At 35.4% G+C, this 13,143-nt stretch overlaps 1 protein-coding gene across 1 annotated transcript; it reads left to right on the forward strand.

The window, feature by feature from the left end:
• Positions 1 to 8,496: 8,496 nt before the first annotated feature.
• On the forward strand, positions 8,497 to 12,196 carry LOC123681102. The gene is made up of 2 exons (XM_045619308.1): positions 8,497 to 10,847; positions 11,058 to 12,196. The coding sequence occupies exons 1-2, from the start codon at positions 10,253 to 10,255 to the stop codon at positions 11,534 to 11,536; spliced, it is 1,074 nt and encodes a 357-aa protein (XP_045475264.1). The 5' UTR covers positions 8,497 to 10,252; the 3' UTR covers positions 11,537 to 12,196.
• The last annotated feature ends 947 nt before the right edge of the window (positions 12,197 to 13,143 follow it).

The raw sequence follows: 13,143 nt of genomic DNA on the forward strand, positions 1-13,143 counted from the left end.
ATATATATATATATATATATATATATATATATATATATACAGGGTGTCCCATAAGTGGCACGTCACAGTGACACCGGAGGTAGGTCAGCTAAAGAGGGACCTAACCAGCCTAACATGACCCCAGTAAAAGTTGCATGGTTTTCGAGTTATTACCAAATTACGTTTTTAGTGAATTTTCACCTTTTTTAACATTGTCAGGGTCAGAAGTCTGCTGGAAAGCTCTCGAAGCTTATTTTTTTTGTTGTAATGGAATCTTAAATAGTTATTTGAGATGACATGAGTATGATTCTGTCAAAAAGTTATGTGGATTTCCGTAAATTAATGGATAAATCTTGATTTCAATTGCTAGCAAAACGAGAACTTCGACTTTGGACACCTGCTGTGAAAAAAAAAATCCTTGAAACAAAACGAGCAAGTAACATCAAAAAATTGGGCATTTTAGACAGATTTAGAAATGGTACAATACACGAATCTTATGCCCATAAAACTAGGTATTTTCATCATTTTACCGATGCCCTATGTAACTAATTTAAAACTATGCACCTCGCTAGCCGTCCCTAGAGAGAGACTTGTTCTGTCTCTCTTTATCTACTTGGTAAAGAAAGGGATGGATAGAGCAGCGATGGCCCTGCAAACCAAATCAGTTCGTTACCTTGCGTTTCGTGCGATCCCCGTGTTCTCCGTGTCTCTGTTTTCGTGTGTTCCTTAACTAAAATCGACTTGGCATTTCTCTGGACTCTGATTTACTATTTATTTGTGGAATAAAGTGACAACTCGGCACTCTATCGGACACTGATTTGTGTATGCAACCATGGCGAATCACAAGTTTACTCATAGTGAGTACGCTGACATGCATTTAATCTACGGCGAAACCAGGCGTGTTTCAAATCGAGGCAATGTGAGTTACAATGCAAGATTGGCTGCAAGGTTGTACTTGGAACGATATCCGAATCGTAATCCTACCAACTACGAAGTCATTTTGAGAACTGCAAATGCTTATCGCGAGGGCAGACTACCAGGGACGAATAGCCGATCTGGAAGACCTCGAACGATTGACGACAACGTCGTTTTAGAAGAAGTGCGAGCGGAGCCAGGAACTTCAGTGCGAAATATTGAACGCCGTACTGGAGTCCCCAAATCCTCGGCACAACGAATTTTGAACAGGAACAAATACCATCCCTTCCACATTCAACGCGTACAAACTCTACAGCCGACTGATTATGCACCGCGTGTTGAATTTTGTCGAAAAATGATACAAAAGTGGAGAGAAAATCCCAACTTTTTTAATGAAGTGTTGTGGAGCGATGAATCGGCCTGCAGAAGGGACGGATACACCAACTTACATAATATCCATAGCTAGCAACTAGAAAACCCGCACGAAACAAGAGAAGACCGGTCCCAATACCAATTCAAAATCAATTTGTGGACGGGAATTTTTAACGGCCAAATAATAGGACCGGTCGAGTTGCCAGCTATTTTAAACGGGGCAAACTACCTGGAAATGCTTCAAAATGACCTGCCAGGATTATTGGAAGACGCGCCCCGTTGGCACTCAGGCAGAGGATGTGGTTCCAGCAAGATGGCTGCCCGGCACACTACGCTCGGCGGGTTCGCGAGCACCTCAGCAACACATTCCCCGACAGGTGGATTGGGCGATTAGGACCCATACTGTGGCCACCGCGATCCCCGGATTTGAATCCACTGGATTTTTTTATTGGGGATGTTTAGAGGACAAAGTGTATGCAAAACCAATAAGAAGCGAGGAAGAATTGCGTGAACGCGTATTCGACGCAGCCCGGACCATATCGGAAATTAGTTTAAGAAAATTGAATCGTAATTTTATAAAACGGTGTCATTTATGCATTAGAGTCCGAGGGAAACAGTTTGAACATTTACTGTAGGTAAGTTAGATTTAAGAATTAAATAAATAATCGAAAGTTATGTCTGTTTTAAATTAATTTACCTTTTTTTTCAATAATATTCCTTTTTCGCTTCCCCTAATCCATCTTTTTCCCTATTGTGACTTTAACAAATAATAACAAAGCCCAGTATCAAATGTAATGTCATAGCAAGCGGCAAAATTACCTGATAGCGGGGTTCCTAGTTTCAACTTAGTTAAGTAGGGCATCGGTAAAATGATGAAAATACCTAGTTTTATGGGCATAAGATTCGTGTATTGTACCATTTCTAAATCTGTCTAAAATGCCCAATTTTTTGATGTTACTTGCTCGTTTTGTTTCAAGGATTTTTTTTTCACAGCAGGTGTCCAAAGTCGAAGTTCTCGTTTTGCTAGCAATTGAAATCAAGATTTATCCATTAATTTACGGAAATCCACATAACTTTTTGACAGAATCATACTCATGTCATCTTAAATAACTGTTTAAGATTCCATTACAACAAAAAAAATAAGCTTCGAGAGCTTTCCAGCAGAATTCTGACCCTGACAATGTTAAAAAAGGTGAAAATTCACTAAAAAACGTAATTTGGTAATAACTTGAAAACCATGCAACTTTTACTGGGGTCATGTTAGGCTGGTTAGGTCCCTCTTTAGCTGACCTACCTCCGGTGTCACTGTGACGTGCCACTTATGGACACCCTGTAGTATATCCAAAGTCATTTGAACTAGTTTATAAAAACGCTTGGCCAGAGATAATTGCAAAACAGTCATAAACCATAGGCGCACACTTTTCAAACCCTTGAGTTGAAAATAATATATTTGCATATGTATCGGACTCAGATGTCGATTCCTTCAGAAAATTTGTGACGTGAGTAGCTTTTGCTGTTACATCAAAAATGATACTATGTCATTCTACGGTGTTATATTTTGATTATTCTTTATTCCCGACCTGTAATATACTATCAAGGAACGTTATCAACGATGATGAACTGATCGTTGCATAGAATTATAAGAGCACGAAAATGTTTGAGATTAATTCGGAAATGTTCTGTCTGAAGATAAGACAAACTAGGGTAGAATAGGTGCATGACCTTGAGATCCTTGAATGACATCCAATTTTCTACGTCAAATTAGCAGCTACGTTGATGAATTGAATTTTATTTCTCCGTTATTGTAAGGCAAAATTTCTGTTCCTTGGAAGCAGAAGGCTAAATGATAATGATGTATAGGGTGATTCACCGCGATGCCTATTAGACGTTTATGGAAAACTAATAATACTTTTGTGCTGAAAATTTATACAATTTCCTTTTATACCGGAAACAGAGTACTACTTTCTTATTTCAAACGGCACACCCAGTATATTATTGCATTATCAGATAGATTGGTTGATGATAATTTCAGCAATATAGCAATACTTGAGTATAAGCTCAACGGTTCATAAGTTAAAGAGGTTTCTATAGATATCTTATGAAAAGTTTTTTGGAAAAAACCTACATTTTTTTATTCAGTCAATTTTACGTAGGTATAAAAAGAGAGGGATCTCAAGCAAATCCTATACTTAAAGAGTTATCGAGGCAAAACTCGAACTAAGAAAAACTGCAATTTAGTTATCCAAATTTCGATTTTAGTTTCTATGTTTTCCGGAAGTCATAGACCGAGTCATAGATTACTCCACTCAGTTAGAAATTGTAGTATTTCCTCAGTTCAAGTTTTTCCTCGATAACTTTTAAATTTTTCGTATTCAGAATCAGAATAAATATTCAAAGATATATGTAACCTATTTTTAAAAGTTTAAAACTATCCTGACTGATGGCTGGAAATGGTGAAATATTTCTATTTTCTATAAAATACTTGATTGATTTTTCGATCTGGCTACGTAGCTGCTAATTTGACGTACTAAGAGCCTCAACATCATATGCCTATTCTACATGATTTCTCAAACAAGTAAAACATTGCTAAAATCAGAAAATGTGATGAAAATTTTGTTGGTTAATCTCATTTTGATCAGTTCTTCCTTCAGTGGAATGAAGATATTTAGGATGCGAAATCATTTTCTTCGGAACCCGTCATATATCAATTCTGACTTTAAAAGTAAATGGAGGAATAGATTTGATTGCGAAATATTGATCTTTTTTTACATAAGCCATAGAATTGTGCCAAGCATCATAGTCGAAATCATTAAAAGCATCTGTCACACAACGAACTAAAACTACGTAAAAATGCATTTCAATAATACCCCTGTGGACCACACTGGTCTATGCGAATTATTAGAAAGTAATTAAGAAGTGATAGATGCAGCCAATGAGTGTAACCAAAAACGCTCTCAAAGTGGAAAGGGGAATACGAGGGGAAATAGTCAGCCAATAAGATCAATCAAATCGGGACATTCTTGTTTCCAAGACGATCTGCTAAATACCGGGATTTATTTAAGAGTATTGATAGCAATATTTTCATAAATTCCAAAACAATTTCTGAAAACTTGGACAACCCTTGTATAATTGAAATATTCAGGCTTCCTCCAAGTGACTTTGGATATACTATACCTCGGACCGCTCGGACTTGTTTGAACCGTTCGTTTATCACATCCAGATTGAGGGGAATACACATCTGCAGCGTTCGGCAAAGAAATCTGATCAATCAGATCATAGATAAACTAGTTCTCTAAGATTAGTTTGTCTATGAATCAGATGTCGATCTTTTTCGTCGGACGTTTTCGACCTAGGAAAACGATTTTATCCACAGAGTATATCTTTGTCTATGGATTATTGGATGTTATCATAGACCTATAATAACATGGACTGGCCCTCACGTGGCTTCTACTCGCTTCGCTCTGCGGACTATCGAAGAGAGAGAGGTGTTGTGAAAGATGGAAGTAGAAAGGCAGAAAATGCGAATTTACTGAGGGAATAGCCTTTTTAATTTTTTTTTGGAGAAGTATCGAGTTTTTCGCTTTAGTTGATTATTGAAATAGCTAAGGGAATAAAGCGTTTTTAATTTTTTTAATGAGAAATATTGAGTTATTCGGATGGAAATAGTAATGAAATAGCTTGATATGGCTATGGGAATAAAGCGCTTTTAATTTTTTTTTACAAAAAAATATTGAGTTATTCGGATGAGAATAGTATTGAAATAGTTGAATGAATCACATTCAAGAATTGTATGGTACAGATTTTATGTTATCTAAAATTTCTTTCAGAAAAAGGTGAATTTTTTTGAGTGCTACCTGAAAGAAAATATTTCTTAATTTCTATTCCAGGGTTTTTAGATAGTTCAGTATATCAATAATGTTACAGATAATTAAATTTATATTCGATATAATGTAGCTACAAGTGTAACTGAGCTCTAGGAAATTCAAAAGTTGTGATAAGTAAAAACACAACAGAAAATTTATGAAATTTTATATATTTTATCTTCTGAAAAAATAGCCCAAATATTTTTAGAAATAGACTGAGGAAATAAAAAAGTGAGTGTCATTGGGAATGAAAGTGCCATATTTTTCCTATCAAAGGACAAATTCAGCCTTACGTTCCAAAAGTATACATCTTCCTTTACCCTAACGGTTTAAAAAAGTACAGCAAATTTTATACATGGGTTTATTATATTACCGTTTATCATCAAATATAAGAGCACATACGAAAAAAAAACATATAATAAATATCAATATAAAAAAAATTATGATTAACATCTGACGAAGAGATTCGAATCAGGGCTTCGAAACTGGAATAACATGGTCAAAAATTCATAAGTCCGTATCTATGAAGGGCAGGAATTTGCTGTATAGTATTCATTATTATTATAGTAACACATGTTCTCAATATCAAAATTGTATGGCTCCTTCCTTCAAAACTTTGGTTCCATATAGAGATTGACATAATAGTCCTCTGTTTTGAAGTGATTACTACATATTACGGTTGTGGCAGAAGGTTTTTTGTCTTTACTCCATATTTCTATCACCCATTCAATTTAATTTCTTGGAAACCTGTGAAAATATTCAATAAAATAAATGATAAATCCCTTCTTGTATTCTTACCTATGAAATGTCACGTCCAACCCTTTTTGGATATAACAACACAATTATAAGCTACACACGAAGCAGAGATACTTAAAATTGTTCATTAGATACTGCTAAGATTTGAGTCCAGTTGTTTTCAGTAAGAGAGGATTTGCTATTGGATAATACAATATACAGGTTGAGCGATTTCTGGAATCAGAAAATTTATTTAGGAATCATTTTTGTACATATGTATTTCTCAATATTATTTAATAATTTGTACCTACATACATACACTGCTCAAAAGAATTAACGCACATTATGAAAATCTCAAATTTATTCTACAACTGAAGGTGTTCTCAATGATAATTATTTTTATCACAATTATGCATGCATATGTTATCCACTTTCAACGTTTTTCTTCAATACAGATGTTTTTTCCCAGCAGGAATAAAAAAAGATGAGATTATCAGATTTTGAATGTATTGGCTCCATTCTGAAATCAGTTGTTCTCGATCAATTCTAGTGATCAATAGTTTTTCTTTCGTTTGATTTTCTACACTCGATCGCTATGCAACGCGAAACACGCAATTTGACCCAAGAGGAATGTGCCCAAGCTGTAGTTTTGCGAGAAGAAGGGTGGACATACACAAGAATTGCAGAAAGGTTTGGAGTTTTCCATACAAGTGTGTCCAGAATGTTGCAGCGATTCAGGGAGACAGGTATGAATGTCCGAAGACCAGGACAGGGTAGACCACGGGTAACAACTGCCATTCAAGAACGTTACTTGAGAGTTTCTTCGTTGAGACAACGGGTTGCAACCGCTCGCCTCCTTCAAAATCAGCTTGAGCAAACTCATGGGGTGCAAATTAGCACTCAGACAATAAGAAATAGCCTCAGAGAATATGATTTAAGGCCTCGTGTCGCGGCAAGAGGCCCAGCTCTTACCCCAGCCCATCGAAGTGTCATGAACGGGTTGGTCAGGGAATGTTGACCACCGTTCACTAATCTCCGGTTGAGATGTTCTTTTAACCCCTGAAAGAGCGGCTTTCCAGAGGTCTCGGAGAATTAATAATTATGTAAATTCACAAAGATGTTATGGGTGAATCCGGCCCGTCGCTTCAATGGACAGGTCTTTTTAGTTGACTTTCTTTCTCTAGGGACAAGATTAGTTTACTGGGTCAATAAAAATCGATTTAAATTTTAAAACTAAATATAATAAAGAAAAATAAAAATATCCAAAATTACAATATTCCCTCAATTTCTATGTTGACCAACGGCCAAAATAAAAAAAAAAAAACAAAAAAATGTCTCAAATAATCTGTTATTCAAACAAACGAAACAATATACCAACTTTGAATTTGGGAGAATCGGGACTACTCAAATGAACTTATTTTCATCGAAAAAACATCAACACATAAAATAAAAAGTAAATAGCCAAAAGACTAGCCCTTATCCCACGATGCTAGGTGAGTATTTTAGGCCCTGCCTAAACCTAGTTTTAATTTTTTCAAACTGTTCACTCGAAACGTGTAATTCCTTATATAACACTTCACTCCCGATCCGCGAACTCCGATCTGACCTAATTTATTCCAAAACAAATTCTAAACTTTATCCAAAAAAAAATCCCTATTTTTCTATTTCTGACCTAATTCTTTCTTTCTCAGAGCCAAAACAATTCCTTTTCCTGAATACTTTAAATCTCGAAAACGCACACATATACCAATTTACCGTCTTACTCTAATCTTGAAAAGAAATTGTTTTGCTTTAAGTCCGGTTTCGCCACCGACGCGACGTTCGAATTCTAAACCCTTCTCAATAAGAGACCCTAAGCGATACTAACTTCTTCTTTCGACCTCCACAAAAATCGTAACCTCGTACTTCTCTAAGACCGCCCCAACAATTGCCCAAATTACCATGCCAATTAGATCATTGGTCAAAAAATTTTTCATCCTTCTTTAATCTTTCATCAGCAGAACCTACCTCGGCTTCAAACCAGATTTTTCTGTCGATCTCAGCATGAAACATACTTCGAATATACCTACAGCCTAACGAATTTTCTGCTGTGTCATATATGACCAAAACGCATTTACTGAACTTAGATAAGCTAATATTTAGTTTATTCGTTTTTTCCGTGAAAGATATATCGATTTCACCAACGTGGTGTCGAGACGTCTGGAGACGGTAATTAAGAAAAGCAATAATTGAAAAATAAACATCCGGCTTCTAAACTAATATCGGTTTACATAAGTCGCGATCGCTGATTCGAATTCAACGTATATTCCCTCTGCATAATAATTCCAATAGTTTCAATAATTTCCAAATATCCGATTTACTACAGAAGGGCGCGTTTGGATTTTGCGAAAGAGCATATCCATTGGGAAGAGGCTGGTTGAGAAAGAGTGCACTGAGCATATCTTTCATGTGGACGTCTATATACAAGGGAACGTCGATCACAATGGTAGAGGCAAAATCTAGACTCATCTGTGAAGAGCACTCTTTCCCAATCAGCCTCTTCCCAATGGATATGCTCTCTCGCAAAATCCAAAAGCGCCCTTCGATGGTTTGTGTTTTAAAAAAATTATTTCATCATACAGGCAGAATATATATTATACTATTGATACTATACTATATGCTACACTTAATAAATAATGAAATACGTGTAAGATTTGAAAAAAGATTGAAAATATTCTAAAATATAAATGTAGAAGTGAAAATTGCTATCACGCTCATCTATACAATCATTCAAAAAAGTCTAAATTCAAGACGGCGAGGTGTTTTTGTCAGCTCGTCCAACACTACATCAGCATTGATATCTAGCTCTCTGTGAGTATTGAGCATAGCAAGCCCGTTCAACCTTTGCTGGCTAGTTGTGTTCCTTAAGTAAGTTTTCAATCTTCTAAGAGATGAGAAGGACCTTTCACTGGTTGATTTCGATACAGGAAGAGTGGTAAGAATTTTCAGGAGGGTGTTGATAGTGGGGAAAACATCCTGATGGCAGGCAGTGTAATAATTGATTGCCTTCCTTGAGCTAATTTTCAAATCTTTCACCTTCTCGTACCACATATGGAGTTCCCCAATGGCAGCGATGTCACCAATTTGAATATCTTCTTGATAGAAATTCAGGAGCTTTTTAAAACTCTCTTCCTGTGTTCTGGTGACTTCAGCATTACTGGTAATGCTTCTTCTTTAATATCATTGTTGTATAGGTATCTAACGCCGATTGATGCTTGTTCTTATGTTGAGATGTCTGTCGTTTCATCTGCAAGAACAGTAAAACATTTCGCGGAATTGACCATCTCAACCAATTTCTTCAACATTATATCGTTAATAGCCAAAATAATTTCATTTTGTGTTTTTGGTGAGAGGTAAAGTGCATTTTTCGATTATATTTTTAAATGTTTTTTCAGAGCCTCATCTCCAGAATTGGCTCTGAATCTCAGAAGAGCTCTGAAGTTTCCCTCATTTTCAACAGGACAAATTTCCAAATTAAGCTTCTTGTGGTCTCGATGGCCTCGAAGTGGTATACCCTGCCGACCGCAAAAAGTTACTGTTTCAATTATGGCATGGAGTTTATTCACTTTTCGGGATTTCAAAATTTCACTATCGCGGCACTTCCTGGTTCCATAATACTGCTTCCTTAGGTTGTCTCGTGGAATGGTACTGTATTTCTTCCATGGATCTCATCTTCGTCACGGAAATAACCTTTTACTTCGACGTCCATCATAGTTCTGGTGATCTTCTCTTCTTCTTATTGTTGACGATTGATTGACATAGGACTGGCTAGCTTTATTTTCCACATAACAACTTTCATATAAGGACTGGCGGTAGTATGATTCCAAGGCCATATTTAATCATACGGAATACAACGTTGAATACCATAAGTCCATTCATAAATACTCGACTATCGGTGAGGGAGCCATTTCTCCCAAATTAAACATACTGGTCGTCCAACGACGTCTACTGTACTACTAATCCACTAGCATACTTCAACCATTACATGTTGGTTTCAAGATTCAGGATTCTCTGAGCATCTTCTTCATCCTCAGTTTCATCGTAATCCCATCTTCTTCTTCCTCCATAATATAATCTTCTTCAGTCAACATATCTTCTTCCTCGTCTTCTTCTCAGCTTTTCTCTAAAGCTCCTCTTTATCTAAAGCCCATTGATTGATCAACTCTCTAACCAGTTTATCGAAAAGGTTATCGTCAATTCATGATGTCATTTCAGTTTTGGACATTAACACATACAATTGGAAGTAAGGTCATTCCGTTAACTAGGATTTGATCCATCCATCTTCCTGAAGTTACCTCCATCTTTCGTTGTAGACTTCTTCTTCAATTCGCAAATTTTCATAAAATATTATGATTGAATTCGTTAAGATGGCGTCAGGCGATGATGATCGTAGTGAAGACGAGAGCGTAAGAAGTGATAAAAGTAGCAGTGTAATAGACAATTATTATAAATGTTGTTCCAAAAAGGCATGTACTATACAAGTTTGTATAAATTGCGAAGGAATTTTTCACGGTTCCTGCGTGAAAAAGAAAAATTTCAAAGTTTTAAGCAAACGTCATATTGAATGCTGTGATAAGATTCCCGATGAAAACAAAAAGTTAAATAAAGAAGAAATACTAGAACTGAAAATTGAATATCTGAGTAAGTTGCTAGCTGAATGTCAAGATAAAATTGATGTTTTAAAAGAAAATAATTCCCTATTGAAAGAAAATAATAGGTTATTAACATTACAATTAAACTCCATTCATAAAAAAAGTGAGACAAAAAGTGAATCTCAATATGCAAACGTTGTCAAGCGCGTAAATAATAATGATGTCAAAAAAATAGTTCCAAACGTTCCACAGATTGTAGTTCAAACATCTGAGAGAAGTGATATGAGACCTAACCCTAAAAAACATAACCTTAGTATTCTTAGCAAATCCAATGTAAACTCTGTCAATGAAAATATAATTAGTCTACCTTCGGTAGCACAGTGGTTTGAGAGACGGCTGTGGTGCCGATGGTACCGGGTTCGAATCCCGGCTAGGTCATGGATGTTGTACATGTCTGGTGGTGGACAATGCATTACTATAAACTACGTTGATTATGTGTACATAGCATAACTGCTGAGCACAAATAAAAAGAAAGAAAAAAAAAAAAAAAAGAAAAAAAAAAATATAATTAATTCTGGAGACACGGACAACTACAATCAGTTAGAAACAGCACAGAGAAAGAAAATGGAAGAAGTAATAAATCTGGGTCAACACACAGACTCAATTAATAACAGAACACATTTAACGCCTGAGAATCAAGAAGAATGGAGAACAATGCATAGCAGAAAGAAGAGAAAATTCAGACCAACTAGATTTGGGACCTGTAAGATGACAGAAGATATTGCAGAAAACAGCTTCGTTGGGCAAAAAAAAAGAGCATGGTTCTTCATTAGCCGTGTAAAAGCTCATGTCACTGAACCTATAATTGAGGAATATATAAGAAAGAAACCAGGATTCGCTAAAGAGGTTGTGGAAATTAAACAATTAAATTTTGAAAATAAAAAAAGTGCTCAAAAGAGTTTCCTAGTGAAAGTTCCTTTTACTAAAAAGGATGAATTATACAAACCCGAATTTTGGCCCGAAAATGTAGTTATAAAATGATTCAACATGCATGTGTATAAAAAAAATAATACTGCGGTTGATTTTTTATAAGAAACAAGTCGCAGAAAGTCAAAACCAGACATGAAACAGCCAATAGAGAGTGTAGTATTATACATCAAAATCTGCAGTCTATGGGCAATAGTATCAACGCTTTTCAACATTTTCTCTTGACTCAACCTACCTACAAGGTTGTTTGTGTAACACTGGAGCACTGGAAAAGTGAAGATGAATTAGTGCACAAGTTGAATAACTTCAACTTGATATCATATGTGTGCAGAGACAGAGGCAAACACGGTGGATCAGCAATATACATCCATGAAGAAGTCAAGTGCAAGCGGAGAAAGAAATTAGAAGAGTTTTCCATAATTGGTCAGTTTGAGTGCGCATCTGCTGAGTTATCACTGGGCAGTGAAAGTTTTATTGTGCTGTCAGTGTACAGACCATGCAGTGCGGCAAGTGACATAGAGGTGTTTCTATCACAACTAGAAAAAGTTCTTGCTGTGATTATTGAGGAAAACAAATTCATCATTGTGGCTGGAGATTTCAATATTGACATTTTGGAGAATACTAGTAAAAGGTCGGATTTCCTTACATTATTGTGTTTATACCAACTTTTTCCCACAATAAATGTTCCTACTAGGGTTACAAGTTGTACAAGTACTTGCTTAGATAATATTTTTGTTAATTTTAATGCTGATTCAGAAGTGCCCAGTACTACTGTTTCAGATCATTTCGGACAAAAAATAAGTTTTACTGTCATGAGTAAAGAAAATAATAACAATAGGTTAGTCTATCGTAGATTTTATAATGAAGAGGATAAAATTAATTTCTGTGATGGTCTGAAACAGGAGGACTGGCAAGCAGTATTTTCGATTGAAGAATCTAATATTGATTTACAGTGGGAGTCTTTTATGAAATCCTTTTTTTTAATATTTGAGGAGCATTTTCCATTGAAATTGGTTAAATTGGGTAAAAAGAATTTGAAAAATTATTATGACACAAAGGAGGTTAGGGAGAGTAAGCGTAAATTAGACATTTTGCTCACTTTAAAATCACATGATAGTTCTTGTAAAGCTTTATACATTATTGAAAAACAAAATTATGATAAACTCCTCACAGCAGCTAGGACCGATTTCTATAATGTGAAAATTCAGTCATCGGACAATAAAAATAAAACATTGTGGTCGATTTGTAATGATATTAGAGGTACAGAAAGTAAAAATAAAAATAAATTTTTTAGTGAAGGTCCTGATAGTATAGCTGAAAAATATAATAAGTTCTTAGTTGATAAAATTCCCATTATGCTAAGTGATTTGGGTGATGAGGTCTTTTCTTGTAATTTACCAAACAACCCCAGGTCAATTGATTTACATCCAACTAATCCTAATGAAATAGTCGAAATAATTAATAAAATAAAGAATAAATACTGTAGTGGCGATGATGGTATACCTGTCAATATTATGAAATATTGTGCAGATGAGATAAAGGGTGTCATTTCATATATAGTCAACAATTCTCTTAAGTTTGGAATTTTTCCTAAGAATTTGAATTAGCGTTGATAAAACCCATTTATAAAAAAGGAGATGATACTTGTTTTGAAAGTTACA

Source organism: Harmonia axyridis, chromosome 5 (assembly GCF_914767665.1).
Source record: "Harmonia axyridis chromosome 5, icHarAxyr1.1, whole genome shotgun sequence".
NCBI lineage: Eukaryota > Metazoa > Arthropoda > Insecta > Coleoptera > Coccinellidae > Harmonia > Harmonia axyridis.

Coding starts and splice junctions, on each gene's coding strand:
- LOC123681102 (XM_045619308.1), top strand. CDS start 10,253: ATGATTGAATTCGTTAAGATGGCGTCAGGCGATGATGATCGTAGTGAA. Junction 10,848..11,057: donor TGTAAACTCTGTCAATGAAA/ATATAATTAGTC, acceptor AGAAAAAAAAAA/ATATAATTAATTCTGGAGAC.